The sequence below is a fragment of the Zootoca vivipara genome, chromosome 15 (genome assembly GCF_963506605.1).
Source record: "Zootoca vivipara chromosome 15, rZooViv1.1, whole genome shotgun sequence".
Taxonomy (NCBI): domain Eukaryota; kingdom Metazoa; phylum Chordata; class Lepidosauria; order Squamata; family Lacertidae; genus Zootoca; species Zootoca vivipara.
In genome coordinates, this window is record NC_083290.1 from 8,748,191 (window position 1) to 8,769,539 (window position 21,349).

The 21,349-nt window shown below is 41.5% G+C and overlaps 1 protein-coding gene across 1 annotated transcript in view; it reads left to right on the top strand.

The window, feature by feature from the left end:
* The first annotated feature begins 947 nt into the window (after positions 1-947).
* The window catches only part of NLK (nemo like kinase), a 95,140-nt gene continuing 74,738 nt past the window's right edge, over positions 948-21,349 (top strand). Inside the window, exon 1 of the mRNA XM_035138795.2 lies at positions 948-3,872. Coding sequence (XP_034994686.1) covers positions 3,418-3,872 — 455 coding nt within the window. The 5' untranslated portion in view covers positions 948-3,417. The remainder of the gene's footprint in view (positions 3,873-21,349) is intronic.

Sequence of the window (21,349 nt, forward strand, 5' to 3'; positions counted from 1 at the left end):
TCGCCTTGCCAAGCCTTCCTTCGCTGTCTCACTTAAACCTGAAGTAGCTTCCCACGTTCGGAGGCCCCAAGTTGACCCCCATCTCCTCCTTCCCCATTCATCCTGCAGTGTCCTCGTCTCACCCCGCCCCCATCACTTTTATTGGCTTCCTTCTCTGTTCATCAGGTCACAGTCCCGCCCTCTAATTAGTGTATTTTTGGAACTCTGATCCCTGTGGAGGACAGTTTTTCTATGGAGCCGCCTTTACTGTCGGAGATTGACCTTCCGATTCGTCAACTTGGCTGTCTATCTTCACTTAGTGACCAATTGCTTCACCCTGCCGGTATAACGCTTTTTAAAGTCTTCGAGTACATTTTAAAAATCCTTCACTCATTAACTCGGAGACAAGAGAGCGACAGGTTCGAAGCGTGTTCGTTCTTTGTGCGTGTGTTTAAAATTAAAAACAAAAACGAAACACGATTTCGAGCCCTAAAAGAGCCGCGCTACCTAATTGGCTAGTGCCTTTTAAATCGCGGCGGTGCCAGCCAATGAAATCGATCGCCACTCGCCCCTTTTCCACGGACTGAATATGTAGGTGAAGGTTGCGTGAGGTGAGAGAGTCTCGCGGGGTCTCATCGGCAAAAAAGAAAAAGAAAAAGGCGGGACCAGGGGCGGGGCAACAAGCTGGAGGAGCGTTTGATTGGCCGGTGGGCGGTGCCTATTACCCCACCCACCAACCCACCCTCTTTGATCTCTTCAGAGGAGAGGCTGGGCGCTGCTCTGCTATTGGCCGCCGCGGCTTTCGAGGGGATAGGTCCCATTGGTTGGGGAGGCAGAGGCGACGGGACTGAGAGGATGAGCGCGAGCGTGTTTCTGTGTATGAGAGTGTGCGAGTGGGTGAGAGAGAGAGAGAGAGGGAGGCGCGCGCGCGCACACACACTCGCACACACACGCCGCCGCCCGGCTATGGGAAGGCGGGTGAGGAAAAAAGAGTAAAGCGAAAGCAGGCCGGGGTGCGCGCATGCGCGCCTCCGTCGCCGCCGCTCTTTCGCTCTGCGCTCCGCTCTGGGGCTCCCGCGAGGAGAAGGCGGAGGAGGTGGCGGCGGCGGCGAGGAGTCGCGGCCGGTCCGGCGGCCTGAGGGGACGACGGAGGAAGACGAGGAGGCGGCCACGGCTGCCAGAGGAGGAGGAGGAGGAAGAGGAGTGGGGGGGCGCCGTCGTCGTCGTCGACGTGGAGCGGCGCTGTGGGGCCTGAGTGACCCCCCCACCCGACCTCTCCCCTCATCCCTCCCGCCCCCCATCGGAAGAGACCTCGCCGAGGCGCCCCACACGCGACCCCCTCCCCCGGCCGTCGCCCGCCCCCCATCCCTCCTCATCTCTATCCCGCCTGTGGCTTCTCCTCACAGCGGGGCGTGGGGGGGCTGTAGCTGCCACCGCCGCCAACCGTGTGCCCGTCCGTCCCCCCCCCCCCTACCCCGCCCCGGTCCCTCAGCTTGCCTCGCCTTCCCCCCCGTCCTCCCTTCCTATCTGTCTCTCCCTTCACCCCCGCCCGCTCTGGGTCAGGCTGTCAAGGCAAGGGCGCCCACCTCAGACCCACCCAGGGAGGCAGTGGGGGTTGAGGAGTGGGTGGGAAGCGAACTGAAGCTGACTGACTTGGCTCGCTAGCGTTGCTGCCTGCTGTCCCCCTTCACCGCCACCTTCCGCGTTCTTTTCTTTTATCTCTTTTCTATCACATTCCATAGCCTCTCCTTTATTAGCACCTGCCACATTCTCTCTCTCTTCATTCGGCCTCCCTTATTCTCTCTTCTCGTTCTCTACCACGTTCTCTTTCTCCCTCTCTTCCAGCTTTTGCAGTCCTTACTCCTGCATCTTTTAATTATCTATTTGATAAATAAGTTTCAGGACCCCCCCCCCACCTTTCAGTTCAGTTCCTCCTTTAGCTTTTCCTGTCAACACCCACTGACATTTTTCTCTCTTCAAGAAACTCCTGTTTCAGTTGCTTCGTCTCTCTCCTTGTTTCTCTCATCATCCTTCATCTTAGCTTCCATGATCTTTTTAATTTAAAGGGGGGGGAACCCTTCACTTTCACAAATTCATTCTTTATTTTGCTTCTTTATTATTTCTTAACCTTTTATCGATCTACCCACAGTGCTTTGCTTTTTTAAAAATAAAAATATTCACATCCTTAAGCACTTTCCCCACTTTTTTTTTAGGGCTTTCCACATTTATACTTTTGCTTCCTATAGTCTGTTTTTGTTTTTCTCTATAAATAGCCAGCTTAGATTATTTTCTCCCCATTCACATTTTAATGCTTTCCTCTCTTTAACATTTCCTTGTCCCCCTTGTACTTTTTCTTGCCTGTTTTTTGCATCCTCTTCCTTGTACCGGTATTTTCCATCTCCCATCCTTACAGGAAAAGCATCAATTTCTTTCATTTACTGTGACGTGTTTGGATTCTCTCATCTCCTGTTTGTGGCTTGATCACACTTTTATTCTTTCCCCCATATTGAAGCATCATTTGCTCCAGCCCTGTTTTCATTCTTTCTCCATGTTCTTTCTCCTAATTTCCATATTCTTCTCCCTTAACTGCATTTTTTAAAGCCTTCCTAGATTTTTTCTCCTTTAAACTACTTTTTCCTACCCCATTCTTCTCTTGATTATCTCTGCTTTCATTCTTCTTTTGTTTTTGTTCCCCCCCTTCCAAAAGTTATTGAAACCTTTTATTCTTTGTCCTTGATAACTTCTGTTATCTGACTTCTTGCTTTCTGCACATAATTTTTAAGTCCCTTCTGTGAGCTTCATTTGTTCTTTTTTCATTCCCCCTCCCTGCCTCATTTTGAATATCGTTCACTGACTCTTCCTCCCATTTCCATCCATTCTTTATCATCCCCTTTTCAATTTTTGGACTTATTTTCATTTCCTATTAAACAACTTTCCTTGATTTATATAGCCACTTTTCGTGGAAGTTGCTCATATCCACGTTTAATATTAAAGGTGGATGGATATATACACAAAACAGAGGGTAGAGTTGTAGAAGGTCTTGAAGACCTTCCTTCACATTTTGAAAAGATAAATGAAAAGGATGTGGGAATGGAAGGGGTGGGCTTGTCAGTACTCCTAACATTTTCTAGGGGGGTGAAGTTGCATCCTTTTTCTGGGGGGGAAGGGGACTGACAAATTTCAAGACTGGCACAGAGGAAACATAAGAAGGATGATGTTCTAGTACCAACTACACTGGCCATCTTGGGGGGGTAGGGGGTTTATTGCATGCTCACATGCGCACTCCATTTTTCTTGACTTGATGAAGACATAAAGGCCTGTTGAGCTCCATGTTTTTGAAGGTGGGCAACTTGCTTGTGGTAGTGTAGCAAACTTCATTTTTTGTGGCCAAATGACAGCTTGACCCAGTTGTTATCCAACAAGAGGGCATCACCTTGAATGTCTCTTTGTAGTGCCACAGCCAGCGCAAAAATGATGGCGGCTTACAATGGCGGTACATCTGCAACAGCAGCAGGTCACCACCACCACCACCACCACCACCTTCCTCATCTCCCCCCTCCTCATCTCCATCACCACCACCACTCTCAGCACCACTTGCACCCAGGCTCTGCGGCTGCAGTACATCCCGTACAGCAACATGCTTCTTCGGCTGCTGCAGCAGCCGCAGCTGCAGCTGCTGCAGCCATGTTAAACCCAGGGCAGCAGCAACCATATTTTCCATCACCGGCACCAGGTCAAGCCCCTGGACCAGCAGCAGCAGCCCCAGCTCAGGTACAAGCTGCTGCAGCTGCTGCAGTCAAAGCGCACCATCATCAGCACTCGCATCATCCACAACAGCAACTGGATATTGAACCAGACAGGCCTATTGGATATGGAGCCTTTGGTGTAGTTTGGTGAGTATGGGGAGCAAACAGCTCTTGCACTCTGGTGGCTTCCAAGCCACAGCATATTCCTGTTGCCATTTGAACTTGAATGCCAACACGCTACTTTTCAGCAGGTGCCTGTTCAAGTCTGTAGCAGATGGTGTCCACCCCCACCAGAAAAACGGAGATTAGAAAGTGCATTAGAAATGTCTGAGCTGGGGAGCTTCAGCTTGTATGTGTGTTTAGTGGCACATAGTTAACATGAATGAAGTGTTTCTGTTATTGTGGCAGGTATCAAAACAAAATGTTGCTACCTTTTTGCTGTAATGATTGTCATCAGGTTGTCACTTGTGTACCTTGAAAAAGTGGATCAGTTCCTGGAGAAATAGTAAGGTGAATTTGCACATCTGTATTTCATAACCTCAATTAATTTGGATTTCTTGGATTTTTACCATTTAGAGCCTTGTCTGCATTTCCAAACTTTATTCCCCTCGCCTTCTCCCTTATTGGAGGGCAAAATAACTTTATTTAAAAAAGTGGAAGCTGGCATTCTTGGTACTTGCAGGTCCTTACCTACTCCTCTGCAGTAGGTGGTTTGCTCTTGCTTCTTCTATAGCTGCAGCTCAACAGTGCAATCCTATGCAAGTCAGTCCCATTGCATTCAGTGGGACTTATTTGCAGCCCCAGGTGAGTGAGTGTAAAATTGCAACCTAAATTGGCTTGGTTATGTCTGACAGCATTACCTTGAGACAAATACAACCTGCTTAGATTTTCCAAAGCATTCTGCTGCTACTGCTGAAGCATTTATTATCCGTTTTAGAGGTCAGTAGCTTGGGTTGCATCAGAATGCCATTTTTATAGTAATAGAATTTCATTCATGTGTGTCTTAAATGCAAATGGAGAAAAGTTGGTTTCTGAATCCAGTGACTGGAGTTGGAAGCAATTTCTTTTGGACTCTTGGTTTTGGCAGGTGACTAGAGTCTGCATTTCCCCTGCAGTAGCACACAATGTATTTCCTAAAAGTTATCTTAGGACTTTGCACTTCAGATTTTTTTTCCATCTTGCTTTGCTTTGGCATGGGCCGTCACAGCTACAAAACCCTAGGTGCCTTGTGTAGGAAACAAAATGTTTTAATGACTCTCTGGCCTTGTTTAAGAATGGCTTTAAAAGAGGGAAATTATCCCTGTTTTGGTATCGAAGCAAAATGTTAACCAAAAATCTATGTAGACATTTTAAAATGGATTTGGATTTAATTTGTAACTTTTCTTGCATTGAGCTAAACAGTCATGTGGGCCATTGAATGTAAGAGGCACAAAATGCATAATGGGAGAGGTTTTCAGTTGCGCAGGAAATTGATCCAATAAAAAGCTGCCCCCTGTTTGCATTGTATTATTACCACCAGGATAACAGTTCTTGAATCAGCAAAAAAAAACCTCTTTTGTACTTTAAGGAATGCTTTGCTTGCCTCAGCTGTCATGCTGTAGTTTTCACTTAGCTGAACTAAAATCATTGCATGTATTAATGCTATGATTCACTGGATTAATATGTGTTGTAATAGAGTGCTATGGAGTAGAGTGGTTTTGACAGCTAAGGCACAGTTGGATTTAGACTGGTAACTGATAGTATCATACAAACGTATTGCTTAAACAGGTTTCAGCATAGAAATGTTACTTAAGCAGGGAACGGCTAAGGGCCTAAGATGAATCTTTTTGTAATTAGTGAATGCTTCCAAGTTAATGATTTGATTACTGTCAAGTGTATATTCTGTGTTTCTTATACCACTTCTGGAATTAAAAATTAAGATTTATAGCTGTCTATCCTCTTCTTGGATTATACTTTACTGCAGACTATTTAATAAATGCTGTGAATGAGAATCTTAACAGTGAATCCTAGGGATGTCTAGTTGGAAGTAGCTCTCATTGAATTTAGTAAGACTTACTACCTGTGAATTGCATTTTGTAGTTCTGGTTATATGCTATTTCTTGAAAAATATGATTGGATTATTTCTAGTGGCTAGAAACTTGTAACTGAAATGCTGTGTATGGTAAGTGATAATTCTGAACTGTTGAGGTCTGTCATTTAAATTAGATCTGAACACTGGAAGTTCAGCTGCAAATGTGTGTTTGAGAGGAGTGTAAAGTTGGTTTGTTCATGCGTAAACAAACAAATTTCTGATCCAGTGTAGCCCACCCATGTAGAATGATGTTTAAAAGGATATAACTGGTGAATCTGTCTGTTGCAGAATGTTATTTTATAGTGTAGAATTGTGGTAATTCTAAGCCAAATGAAGGGGTGCCAATTTTTGCAGATTCTTGGTCCAGGCTGAATGCTTAATGTCTTATTAAGGAGTTTTGGAATGCATAATATGATGCAAATTGTCTTTGTTCTCTGCTTCTTCCATTCTGCTACCAATTGGGGGAAGTGGAAATGTGGAAAATTAAATGAGAGGCTTGAGGGAATCGCCCCATTGAGCGATTTTAGGATAATGTTGAACCCAACTATTTTGAATGTGGTCTGAGTGCTGGTATCCCCATTGTAGCCTTTTATGTTGTACAGTAGTTGAAATGGCTGGTGTTCATAGCCTCTTTGTTGCAGGCTGACTTCTGTTTTTCCAGTTCACTGATATAGTTCATCAGCCATAAGCTGTTAAAGCATGATGTCTTGGCAGACTTTCATACATAGTCTGCTGTTACTGTTGATTGTTCATGTGCCCCATTGTGTTCTCTTGCTCTTTCTGCTTGGCTTTGCAGGATAAGTTGGCTATCACTGACAAATATCACCTCCCTTTTGGCTACATGTGGATTTTGAGGCAATGGTAATTCAGTACTGCTTAGGCAGTAAGAGAATCCCAGTGGATTTAACAGCATTATAACCTAGTCATTTACATTTTGTGTGGTTCAGAATAAACTGCCAACAAGTAAGCATGTGTTGGGTTCATTTACTAGCCACTGAATTTATAAAAGCTTGGTGAAAAGTGGGGAACTTTAATAATGTAACAGCAAGAATTTAACAGTGCTGTAACTAAGGTCTCCACTGAATTGACAGACGAGTCCATCGTTTAATTGGCTTGGAATCCTCAATCTAAGTTGCTTACTGAAAGTGAGGCAGAGAGTTCATGCTTGTGTCTTTTAAAAGTGTTATTGGTAGCTTTCCCCGAATGCCATGTTACTGTAAATCCTGACTCTTAACCAAAGCAGTCTAGTGTTGATAGCTAGACTGTGGAGAGCTTTTGAAAAATATATTCTCCAAAGTATTGCCATTTAAAAGAGGAGTCCTCCAGAGATTGGTAGGGGGGAAATGCGAATGCTTCTTGCGAAACTCTCCAGCAGACCTGCTTTAGTTATGGCCCTGGTGGGCTGATGAAAAACCAGTGTTTGTTTTAGGGAGTCTTGTGGTTTAAGAAGGTGAGTTGTTCTCTGTTGGGAACAGAAAACGGGTTTTAAGCATTGTGCATGACACAATGGGCTGTACTCAAAGTTAGTCCTACTCAGAGTGGACCCACTGAAATTATTGGACACGCCTAACTTGCACTCCAAGTACGGTACAAGTTACGGTAGTTGGATACAGCCCAGTATCCAAGTACAAGTTACGGTAGTCGGATACAGCCCAGTATTCTGTGGAGAGTAATAGTAACAAATCCTTAGTCAAACTATGTACAGTGGTACCGCGGTTTAAGTACACAATTGGTTTTGGAAGTCTGTACTTAACCTGAAGCGTACTTAACCTGAAGCGAACTTTCCCATTGAAAGTAATGGAAAGTGGATTAATCCGTTCCAGATGGGTCCGCGGAGTACTCAACCTGAAGCGTACTTAACCCGAAGTAGGAGTGTAATTGGTTCTGAAAGTCCGTACTTAACCTGAAGTGAACTTTCCCATTGAAAGCAATGGAAAGTGGATTAATCCGTTCCAGACAGGTTCGCAGAGTACTTAAACTGAAAGTACTCAAACCGAAGCGTACTTAAACCGAGGTATGACTCTAGTAGAAACTCTGTAGCACATAAAGTTCCTTTCAGTACAGAGCTCCCTGTAGAGAATTGCCCTCTGATCAGGCTCTTTAAAAGTCAGTATGGTTTAAAAATGCTGAATAATGACATTTCTAGCTAAGACACGTCAGTTCAGGATTCTGGGTAAACTTCTAATTGATTAAGTTGCAAAATAAAAGCATGGTGGTCATATTGCAGGATGGGAAGATTCCACGGTAGATTGGGCATTTAAAAACTAGCTGAAGTTTGATTTAATTTAAGGACCTAGCAAACTGCCTTATATTAGGCCAGGCTATGTCCATCTAGCTCAGGCATCCCCAAACTGCAGCCCTCCAGACTCCCATGATCCCTAGTTAACAGGACCAGTGGTCAGGGATGATGGGGATTGTAGTCCAAAACATCTGGAGGGCCGAAGTTTGGGGATGCCGGATCTAGCTGAATTTTGTCTGCTTTGACTAGTAGTGACTTTCCAGGATCACAGGCAGGTCTTTTCTGTTACTTGCTACCTGATCCTTTTAACTTGACATGCTGGGTATCAAATTTGAAATCTTCCGCCTGCAAAGTGTGTGTGCTCTATTACTCAGCTATGGTCTCCTCCCTAATATTGTTTGCAAAAACATGCTTGAGTAAGGGCAGATCATCAGATTTCATGGGTGTTAGTCAATATGTAAATAGTCTTTGAGAGGTAGATTGGTGAAGAGTAGCTCCCCTTCCCTTGCAAGCATCTGCTAAACGTATTTTTTGAATTAATTTAAGCAGCTAATTCCTCTTTTCTGACTAATAACATAGAATTCCCATGTGATGCTGATGTGGTGATCATTAAAGGGTACTTGTCTTCTAAAGGTTTGCATTGTAGGACTGATTTATGGTTAGCTTTAAAATGTCAGGTAATGTTAAATGTAAAGTAGGCAACTGATGGTGCTAAAGTATTCTTGCATTGTTTGGCTCTTGAGTTTTGGTTTTTAATATACTTCTCTATTTCAACATAGTTCTTTCCTTTTACCTTTTTATTGTTTGTCTATCTTGTATTATTTCAGTGGCTTATGAGTGTGACACTAATAATAAATTTTGTTTCTGCTAGAGATTCTGTTTCTTGCCTCTCAAAAGTGTGAAGAGGCCCTAGATTTTAAATTTGGTAGGCATTTCCTGTGCAGGATGCTAAGGAGAATGCATTTTCATTACCACCACACAAATAATATACTAGCATGCATGGTTTCAGGTGTTGGCCGGTGAATTTTTGTGTATGAAAGCATCTGTTAAAATGCAAGAACAATCCAAGATGAAATGCTTGAGCAAAAACAAAAGAAAACACTTTGGACAAAATGAGAAAGAACAAATAGACATTACATGCCTTCTAAACTGCTGTGTGGCTAACCAATATCCAACCCTTAACATGAGTAAATAGTACTTGCAATTCTCTGGCCGCTAATAGGAACAGACGGTCACATTGTTCAAATGTTAGCTATGGCATTCAAGCATTGCATTTTGCCCCGGTCTGCACTTTTGCTTCCAGAATGAGTACGAAGGAGATCATAGGAATGGTGTCATTCACATTAGCAGAGACTTTGGGTGCTTGCAGAAAAGTTGCTCAGCATTACACACCTTTTAAAAATAATATTATTACATGGACTTGGATTACAAAAAGTAATAATATCCCAGCTTGATTTATGTTTTTAATTGTTTTATTAAAGGTTTTCTTGGTTTATAGAAATACATACATTGTCTCCCCTTTCAGATTATAATTACTTTAGTTTTTCAAGAAAAGCCAGTTGCAGCAAAGGAAAATGTAGCTATCTCAGAGTTTTTTCTTTTCTCAGCATATTTTTTTCCACCTTTACTGGAACCAAACATCTCCTGTTGAACTTTTGAGAAGTCTTTCTGCGGGTAGAAGACCCCTCAGGATGTTAGGGAAAGGCAACTGAACAGTGGGTGAGAACATGCCCAGCATCGTATTCCTTTTAAGTGTCATCAGGTCAGCCAGCTGTCTGTGGGAAGAACTGTTCCAGAAGCAGCATTGATTCCCAGATCTGAACATTCTCTTCCCTCAAATTAGTCCAGGGGAGTATTTCCTGTGAGGGCTTGGTCTTTCTTTTGCTACTACTGTTGAAGCAGTGCTTCCTAATGGACATCATGCACATGTTGAGAGAATATGTTGGTTCCTTCTAGGGTGCAAGATCTACCTGTGGAGTGAAAATGAGAGTGAAAATGGCCATTGTTCTTTGTGGGTGCACAGAGAGCTGTATCAAGCATTAGTCATACTCAGTGTAGACCCATTATGAATAATGGCAGTGACTAACTTGGGTCCAATTGTTTTACTCTGAGTAAAACTTAGTTGGCCACAACTCATTTATGTGATCCACAGCAAGGTTGTTGAATAGCTAAGATTAGCTACACTTGACCCTGTTCTTGATTTTGACCACAGCCAGATTATTTAACAGCATAGCAAGCCTCTGGCCTAGAGCCTTTGATTTTCATAATATGGTGGTGGCTTTGATGACAGTGCCTGCACTGCAGGGAAGAAAGTTGATAACATGAGTTAAGTACTGTTTTTATTTGTAGAATGTAAAAAACAAAAACAAAACAAAAAGACACCCTTATTGAGGGGTTTTTCGAGGCTCCTAGAAACATTCAGGTCTGGATTATGTAGGGTAGGAGTTTGAGAACTGCTGTCCATAGCTTAAGCCATGGTTTTCTGTCTCCTGAACCCAGTAGGCGTTGAGTGAAGCGTCAGCTTGTTGATCTTGCCTTCTTTTCTCTCAGCTGTCAGAGGCCTTGCAGAAAGATACAGACAATCTCATTGAACTGGAATGTCTGAGAGTTACAAAGTTTGCCCCACTTGCTGGGAAATAGAATTATGCAGTTTGTTCCATTGTAGTAACATTAATTCTAGCTATAAAATCCCAGTGCTAGCTTATTAAAGTACAGAAACTCTATAGTTGAATGATTAGAGAGCTGCCTTGTTTAAAGCTTTAACAGTAGGTTTCCTAGGCATGCAATTCCCACTCACCCCCATAAAATTGATTTATTTTATACAAAGTAGTTTTACACATAGCATGCGGTATTAGGTATATATAGACTTGGGGAAGACAGGGTGTTTGTGGCAGCAAGAGTGTAGGCAACAAGAAGGTGCAGTGTTGGGGGAGAACTTAACTATAAACAGGTCCCTTAGATTTCTTAGTGAGGACAACTGGGAACTGAGCAACAAAATGATCAGTTTCAAAGCTTCTCATGAAGACTACAGTAACTATTTAAAAAGGTTGCATTGCAAAAGCAAAGAAGTCAAATCCCAAAAGGCTACATTAATAATTCTTGATTTGCAAACAGGCTCTCAGACTGGTTTTTGTTCAGGTTCAGCCTGTACCACTATTTTGTTTCAGATTACCAAAAATATTGCATATACTGTATGCTCAAATGGGTTATTTCTCCTTGGTGCATTTCTTGAAGTTGTAACATGCAATTTCATATTGGGTGTTTGGAAAAAGTTCTCCCTGTGACAGATAACCTGATGTTTAGAACTATTTTCTAACATGGTAAGAAGGGAATGACAAAACTGTCACTAAAGGTAGAGCGCAGTTACTGGTTTGCTCATTGGTGACAGCTTTATTCAAAGCAGTTTTGAAATAGAACAGTGAACAAGCTCTTAATTTATGGTTTCTTCTTGCTGTGGAAAACAATGATTTGATAGTGTTGTGTGGATTCTGTGTTGGGAAAAGATCGATTCTGTGCTATTGGCACAGAATTGGCATCTGAGACGATTTTGTATCCCACCCCCGGCACAATTCTTTCTCCATTCTCCCAGTTGTTACTGTAAATTTTAAATAATGGGTAGAAGCCTGGGTGTTTGTGTTCTATACAAATAGTTTAATATTTTTCTTTTTCTTTTTTAATCATTACAGATAATATAGGAATGTTGTCAGAATGAAGAAACTTAAAATTAGAGCAAAGCAGATTTTTTTTGGGGGGGGGGGAGTTTTATAGCACCCAAAGGAATGATATAGCTATCAGAATGTAAGGGGACTTCTAATAACTAAATTATGCTCCTGTTACAGTCTTGCGTTTCTGTGGTTTTATGGAAAATCCAGCCTTCTGTTTTCAGTCAGATAAGTAGAAAGATAACGAATGAACTGGAAGAAGATAAAAAGAGAAGCAAAAGTGAGCAAGGAGAAGATATTTAGGTGTACATTTTTGTAAGCAAAAAATCAGAATATCAAGTCAAACCTTGTGTTATAAAACACTGGATGCCAATTTATTTCTTAGCCCAGTTAAAGGTGCTTATATTAGTGTTTAAAGTCTGTCTGAAAGACTTGTCTGCATCCCTATCCACCTTCTCTGAAGTTGAGATCTTCAGAGGGGTTTTGTTGATAGTTCCTCCACCCTCCAGAAGTACTGAGGATGGTGTCCTGGGAGAGGCCTTTCCCTGTGGCAGACTTTGCTTGTGGAATTTCTTCCACACACAGGTGTGTCTAGCATCCTCATTGTACAGTACAATTTTACTATATGCTGAAGATGCACATCTTTTTTCTGGTTTTGACAGGTAAGGTGTTTTGTTTTGTGGGGTTCAGTTATTTGTTGAATTTATACTGTTCTGATCCATTTGGAATGGTTTTCCTTGTTTTCTACTTGAAATGGTTTTATTTGTTTTTATAGTTGTATATTATATTGTTGTAACCTGACTCTGGTGAAGGGCAGGTAAGAAAACTTATAAGAAAAAAGAAGCCATAGCTATTTGATATAGTTCTGAATTTTGAAAGCTTTGCATTAAAAAGCAGCGCAGATTTTCTGAAGCAATATTTCATCTGACAGCCCTACCAAGAACTTCAATATTTCAAAGCTGAAGACAGATCTTGCTGTGATGTCTTCATGAATTCCTGTGTTTAGTATAGTTGCTACTAAATTTGAGGTTAGCACAGGTAGCAACTATTTAAATTCCTGCAGACAAACCCATGGAGTACTACTTTAAAACAAAATTGCTGTGTTGAATTTCTGTCTGGCTGTATGATGGCGTAGCAAGTACTTTTGTCTGGCACATCTAGTGCAGATGAACAGGGATTTCCTGACTAACTGAGTCTGTCAGCTTGATCCTCTGTTGCTTGGAGGGAAACCATGGGAGTGCCTGAGGCAAATGGTGCAGCGCCTCAATGAGCACATGATAAAGCAGTGTATATATTGAACCTAATTCTGATGGCTATGCTATTTAAGAATTATTCATCCCACATTCTTATGAGGCTGTCCTGGTATTCAAGGAATGCCCTGCTTAAATTCCTTGGGGGCTGTGACTTCCATCATCATCCTACAAGGATAGATCAGAATCCCATTTAACATAAATGTGACCTAATTGAAAAGCCGTGTTTGCCTGTTTGCAAGTTTTTACTTAATGAACATTGGAAGCCTGTTTCAGGTGCAGAAATTCAGCGTCCCCTACCAGCCTTGCTGAATAAATCAGGTACAGTATATAATGCCTTTAAGTACAGTCATACCTCGGTTTAAGTACGCCTCAGTTTGAGTATTTTCAGTTTAAGTACTCTGCGGACCTGTCTGGAACAGATTAGTCCACTTTCCATTACTTTCAATGGGAAAGTTCGCTTCAGGTTAAGTACGTTTCAGGTTAAGTACGGACTTCCGGAACCAATTACACTCATACCTTGGGTTAAGTACACTTCAGGTTGAGTACTCCGGGGACCCATCTGGAACAGATTAATCCACTTTCCATTACTTTCAATGGGAAAGTTCGCTTCAGGTTAAGTACAGACTTCCGGAACCAATTGTGTTTGTAAACCGAGGTACTGCTGTATATGAGTGCAAACTGGAAAGGTATTTATTGCATGCCTTAATCCTAGAAATAATCATTTCTGGGTTGGGGAAACTGCAGCTTCTTAGACAATGGCATCAGTTGTTTGAGTCATGAACCAGTTTCAAACAACATTCATGCAAAAGGCTGAATAAGGAGCAGCATGATTTCTAGAGTCTCTCACAGCAGATGCTTAGATTCATCGTACTCAGAGTAGACTTAAAGAAATTAATGAACCTCAGCCATACCTATTAATTTCAGTGGGTATGCTCTGAGTAGGGTTTACACTGAATACAACACACTGTATTTCTGCTGCCCTGATTAATTGCAAACTGGCCTAAACATTCAGAAGACGAATGCTGAAATATGAACAAAGTTTTTATGAACAAAGACTAGTATGTTAATTTAAGTTACTTCATGTTACAAGCCCTTCATGTTACAAGTTGCCTACTGTCAAGTCATACTATGAAGTGTTGATTTGTTAAACTGCAAGCATGTTATTCTATTTGCAAACTTTAAGAATGAAGAAACGTGGAAGGCCTCATTTGTTTCTTCATTTCTCCCACCCCCACCCCCAAAGATTCTTTCCAGGGGTTGTAGACAAGTCTCTTTTGATGAGTCAGTGTTCGGGGAAAATTGTCCAGGTCAGTCTTATGACTAACCTGATTGTTTTGTTCTAGCACATTATTTCCAGGTCTTGATATTGTTTGTGTCTGGGTAATTGTATGTTGGCAGTACACACAGAGACAGAATCCAATATTTGTTTCAGCTCTTCTGCAAATGTTATAGCTGAACAGCTTGTAACTATATTGGGAACCAAAATTAGTTTTTCATGAGGTATTTATATTTCAAATGTGATTTCCCCCTCCCTTTTGAGTTCATTCTTGTGCAGTCTGTCCCCCTCCCCACAACACGTATCCTGATTGAAGTATTTAAATGTGCGTCATTCCCTCCTTGTGAAAACGTTTGGATAAACTGTATGGATATAGGTAAAGTTTTGTAGAGTCTCTGGCAGGGTGGATAAAAATCAATGATTTTTTTAAAAAAATAAAAAAAATCGGATTTTTTTGATTTAAATCAGATTTTTTTGATTTAAATCGATTTTTTTGATTTAAATCAGATTTTTTTAAATAAAATGCTTTTTGAGGAAAATATATTACCACCCAAAGGTTATTACATCATGGAATAAAGATTAGTTTTTTAATTATGTAGAATAAGGTTGTATATGTTTAATTTTGGGGGTAAATAAATTCCATTAATCCATTCACAATGTCATGCTCTTCCAGAGGTTTTTGTAAGATTATTGGGCAGTTTCTCTGCCTGCAAGATATTATCACAGATGCTTGGTTTATTTTGCAATTCTCAAAACTGAATTTGACTCAACAGAGATCACATGCCTCTTCTTCACAGCAAAAATGTTATAACATGAACAGAGTTAAGAAAAAGACCTTAATCTTGTTGTTCTACAAACCTATGAATACAGAATCAACCCCTTCAGTGCTAAGTTTCAAGAAGTTCAGTGAATAGAATAGAAACAATATTTTTCTGATTGTTTGGAGTGGACAGTATTTAAGTTTTTCATGTGTAGGCTGGGCTGACAGTCTAAGTTTCTTAATATATATATATATATATATATATATATATATATATATATATAGTTTTTGTTTAGCCAAATTAGTTAACAAACATGGATGTTTGTTTAAGCAAATAACATATGCTGTAATGTTATTGTTTCAGTTGAATAAATCTATTTAAATTGTTATTATTAAGGTAATGATTATTTTTCTCCTTCCTAAGTACAACAGTAAAGTTGTCCAAATATGAATGATTAACCTATTAAACTGGGGATGAAAAACTAATATGAAAAGTTGTTATTCTAAAAATCTTCATCTACTTGCATATTAAAGTTATACCAGCAAGAATTAGTCTTTATGTAGAAAACTATGATTTAAATCAAGCCTTACTGACTAGTGATTTAAATCGTGATTTAAATCGTGATTTAAATCAGTTTGATTTAAATCAAATCCACCCTGGTCTCTGGTCAACAAGTGACTTTAGGCGGTTTCTTTGAGGAGGGAAACATTGGGCCTGCATGCACCACACCATACCTCAAAGTAGCTCCCATTGCCACAAGCACTAAATTTGCTACACAGCTCTCTAATTTAGCAACTAGCGTAGCACTTGCTGATCCCTTTTTTCATGACCCAGTGACTAATACAGTTTCAAGCAGAGTGCTGTGGGCAGCAGGTGCTGCATGACTGTGGATGACTCTCACAATGTTGGTATTTATGTGTTGGGATTGGGATGATCCAGGGTTAGAAATGGGAGTAGAAAAGCTAGGAGCCAAATGACTTCCGGGACCTGGGTTGTGGGCACCAAAACAGAATGTCTAGTCGCCTCTTGGGGGGGGGGGGGAGTCGGCAACACTGTATTCTTTATTCTTAAACTCCTTAACATATTGTCTATCCCTAACATATACTTCGAGGCTTCAAATCACATACATTTCAGTAATCCCTGAGTGTCATTCAGGTGCACCCAGACTTTTTGAGGTGCTCACAAATGGAGAAACTTTAGGCGCAAAATGCGCCTGGTGCTCTGCTAATTTCGAACCCTGGGATGATCTTGCTTTATAGCGGTATCACAAATGTACTAAGCAGCCCAGCCAGAATGTCCTAGCTCTCAAGTTCAGGTGTGAGGAATACAAAAATAATTTTGGACTGTTACAGTTTCTTTAAATGTCCTTTCCCCTGCCCGAGGTTGAACCATGTTCAGTTCCAGTATCATGGCCTAGTCCTGAATCTAAAAAGACGACGATAACTTGCAGTGGCTTCCATTGAGTATCAACATGGGGTCTTTTTAGAGGGTCTCTGTATTTATTACACACCTTCATGGATCAATGCCTTGTCGTGGCGAAGGGGCTTGAATAACTCAGAGAAGCTATGAGCTATGCCATGCAGGGCCACCCAAGATGGACAGGTCATAGTGGAGAGTTTTGACTAAACGTGATCCACCTGGAGAAGGAACTGGCAAGCCACTCCAGTATCCCTGCCAAGAAAACTCCATGGACAAAGACAACAGGCATATAAAAGTTATGACGCTGGAAGATGAGCCCCTCAGGTCGGAAGGCGTCCAACATGCTACTGAGGAAGAGCGGAGGACAAGTACAAGTAGATTCAGAGCTGATGAAGCGGCTGGGCCAAAGCCGAAAGGACGTTCAGTTGCGGATATGCCTGGAAGCGAAAGGAAAGTCCGATGCTGTAAAGAAAAATATTGCATAGGAACCTGGAATGTAAGAACCATGAATGGAGGTAAGCTGGATGTGGTCAAAAATGAGATGACAAGAATAAATATCGACATCCTGGGCATCAGTGAACTAAAATGGAAGGGAATGGGCGAATTCAGTTCGGATGACTATCATATCTACTACTGTGGGCAAGAATCCTTTAGCAGAAATGGAGTGGCCCTCATAGTCAACAAAAGAGTGGCAAAAGCTGTAATGGGATGCAATCTCAAAAATGACAGAATGATCTCGATACGAATCCAAGGCAGACCTTTTAACATCACAGTAATCCAAGTTTATGCACCAACTACCGGTGCTGAAGAAAGTGAAATTGACCAATTCTATGAAGACCTACAACACCTTCTAGAAATGACACCAAAGAAGGATGTTCTTCTCATTACAGGGGATTGGAATGCTAAAGTAGGGAATCAAGAGATAAAAGGAACAACTGGCAAGTTTGGCCTTGGAGTTCAAAATGAAGCAGGGCAAAGGCTAATAGAGTTCTGTCAAGAGAACAAGCTGGTCATCACAAACACTCTCTTCCAACAACACAAGAGACGACTCTACACATGGATATCACCAAATGGGCAGCATCGAAATCAGATTGATTATATTCTCTGCAGCCAAAGATGGAGAAGCTCTGTACAGTCAGCAAAAGCAAGACCTGGAGCTGACTGTAACTCAGATCATCAGCTTCTTATAGCAAAATTCCAGCTTAAACTGAAGAAAGTAGGAAAAACCACTGGGCCAGTAAAATACAATCTAAATCAAATCCCTTATGAATACACAGTGGAAGTGAGGAACAGGTTTAAGGATTTAGATTTGGTGGACAGAGTGCCTGAAGAACTATGGATGGAGGCTCGTAACATTATACAGGAGGCAGCAACGAAAACCATCCCAAGGAAAAGGAAATGCAAGAAAGCAAAATGGCTGTCCAACGAGGCCTTACAAATAGCGGAGGAGAGGAGGCAAGCAAAATGCAAGGGAGATAGGGAACGATACAGGAAACTGAATGCAGATTTCCAAAAAACAGCAAGGAGAGACAAGAGGGTCTTCTTAAATGAGCAATGCAAAGAAATAGAGGAAAACAAAAGAATGGGGAAAACCAGAGATCTGTTCAAGAAAATTGGAGATATGAAAGGAACATTTCGTACAAAGATTACCATAATCAAGGACAAAAGTGGTAAGGACCTAACAGAAGCAGAAGACATCAAGAAGAGGTGGCAAGAATACACAGAGGAATTATACCAGAAAGATATGGAGGTCTCGTACACCCCAGGTAGTGTGGTTGCTGACCTTGAGCCAGACATCTTGGAGAGTGAAGTCAAATGGGCCTTAGAAAGCATTGCTAATAACAAGGCCAGTGGAAGTGATGATATTCCAGCTGAACTATTTAAAATGTTAAAAGATGATGCTGTTAAGGTGCTACACCCAATATGCCAGCAAGTTTGGAAAACTCAGCAATGGCCAGAGGATTGGAGAAGATCAGTCTACATCCCAATTCCAAAGAAGGGCAGTGCCAAAGAATGCTCCAACTACCGCACAATTGCGCTCATTTCACACGCTAGCAAGGTTATGCTTAAAATTCTACAAGGCAGGCTTAGGCAGTATGTGGACCGAGAACTCCCAGAAGTGCAAGCTGGATTTCGAAAGGGCAGAGGAACCAGAGACCAAATAGTAAACATGCGCTGGATTATGGAGAAAGCTAGAGAGTTCCAGAAAAACGTCTACTTCTGCTTCATCAACTATGCAAAAGCCTTTGACTGTGTCGACCACAGCAAACTATGGCAAGTTCTTAAAGAAATGGGAGTGCCTGATCACCTCATCTGTCTCCTGAGAAATCTCTATGTGGGACAAGAAGCTACAGTTAGAACTGGATATGGAACAACTGATTGGTTCAAAATTGGGAAAGGAGTACGACAAGGTTGTATATTGTCTCCCTGCTTATTTAACTTATATGCAGAATTCATCATGCGAAAGGCTGGACTAGATGAAACCCAAGCCGGAATTAAGATTGCCGGAAGAAATATCAACAACCTCAGATATGCAGATGACACAACCTTGATGGCAGAAAGCGAGGAGGAATTAAAGAACCTTTTAATGAGGGTGAAAGAGGAGAGCGCAAAATATGGTCTGAAGCTCAACATCAAAAAAACCAAGATCATGGCCACTGGTCCCATCACCTCCTGGCAAATAGAAGGGGAAGAAATGGAGGCAGTGAGAGATTTTACTTTCTTGGGCTCCTTGATCACTGCAGATGGTGACAGCAGTCACGAAATTAAAAGACGCCTGTTTCTTGAGAGAAAAGCGATGACAAACCTAGACAGCATCTTAAAAAGCAGAGACATCACCTTGCCGACAAAGGTCCGTATAGTTAAAGCTATGGTTTTCCCAGTAGTGATGTATGGAAGTGAGAGCTGGACCATAAAGAAGGCTGATCACCAAAGAATTGATGCTTTTGAATTATGGTGCTGGAGGAGACTCTTGAGAGTCCCATGGACTGCAAGAAGATCAAACCTATCCATTCTTCAGGAAATGAGCCCTGAGTGCTCCCTGGAAGGACAGATCGTGAAGCTGAGGCTCCAATACTTTGGCCACCTCATGAGAAGAGAGGAATCTTTGGAAAAGACCCTGATGTTGGGAAAGATTGAGGGCACTAGGAGAAGGGGACGACAGAGGAAAAGATGGTTGGACAGTGTTCTCGAAGCTACGAACATGAGTTTGACCAAACTGCAGGAGGCAGTGCAAGACAGGAGTGCCTGGCGTGCTATGGTCCATGGGGTCACGAAGAGTCGGACACGACTAAACGACTAAACAACAAGTACTGTAGTTACTCAGCATCTATTCTGTTTTCAAATACAGTAAAATCAGTGATCCACTAGCTTTACTTTGAACAGGGGCAGGGAACTTTAGGCCTGGGAACCAAATGCGGCCCTTGGGACCCTTCCTAGGTCATTCCCCTTCTCCAGGCCACGCTTCTATTCTATGCCATTTTTGCCTGGCTCTCTGGCTTGGAACAAGAAAGGAAGTCTGTGACAGTAACTTACCTTGCTTGGGGTGGGGAGAAGGGGACCCAAGACATTTGCACTGATTTTTTCTTAATGTGGATTACTCCTGTTTCATTATATTAAACCCTTTCTTAAATGTTTCATTCTTGGTCCGGGCTACCTTAAATGAATGCTTTGCCAGCAATAATTTACAACGCAGTCCTACTCATGTCTATTAAGAAGTAAGTTCTGTTAAATTCAATGGGGCTTACTTCCAGGTAAGTGAGGTAAGGAATGCAACCCTTAGTCACTTTATTTTGTGGCATTTAATTGCACAGTGACCTTATACAGTAAACTGAAATGTTCAAATTAAACTAATGGGCACCTTTAAAATTAGAAATGATCAACTGAGCCCTCCTGTAGCGTAATGGGTTAGTGTTTCTGGCTGTTAACCAGAAGGTTGTTGGTTCGAGCCCACCCAGGGGGTTGGACTTGATGACTCTCAGGGTCCCTTCCAACTCTACAATTCTATGATGCTGTCAGTGAAGATTGTGTGTTGGGGGGTGCAGTTTTGCAGCACCCTGGTAGATTTTACTTTCCCAATCTAACCTACCCAAGGCTGAAATTGTGAGGAAGAGTTTGCTTAAAGGATTAGTCTGGGTACACATAAGGCAAGAAAATCAATTGGAAGAACTCTGGATTCTAATTTAAAACTCCATAGTACATGCAAGAACAAATATAGTAAATATCAGGGTGTGACATGAATAAGTCACTTTAAGCTAGTGGTGTGTGTATGTATCATCTAGTTCTTGTACTCAGTAATTCCATTGTTAAGCTCATTTTCCATAAATACACCATTGTGTAAGCATAATCCACACTTGAATATTTATTACTGAAGACAATGTCTCATCCAGAGATATGAATGCCACATTATTTTGCATTGTTTAAAAGTACTTATTAGGCTACACATTCAGTTTGCAAATTATGATTAAGGCTGGCCTTAAAATGTTAACATTTCTTCTGAAATTTATTGGAAAAGTATTCAGTTGCTTGTGAGGAACTTGATTAAATGTAGCTCCTCACTTATTTAGTCTGTAAGCTATGTACTGTGACCTGACAGGTACTAGACAAATCCTATTGTTTTTATAGTCCCTGGCAACAAAAGCTAGACTTTGACTGAGCCTCTGGTAGAGCACCATACATGGCTCTTGTGCTGCATTTGACTTGCTTGGTCTCAAGTTATATGGGACTCTGAGTGCTGAAAGTGTAGGAAAAGTTATTAGAAAGTAGAAACCCTGTAAATTTGTACTTGAAGTGCTGTAGGTTTTCCAGAATTTTTTTTGAATTAGGCTAATTTGCATAGGAACAGTTCACACTAGAGAGTAATCTAACTTGGAATATTTATTTGATATGCATGTAGTAAACAATGCTAAAAATGTGGAAACTGCAATTGTATTTTCAGTGGACAC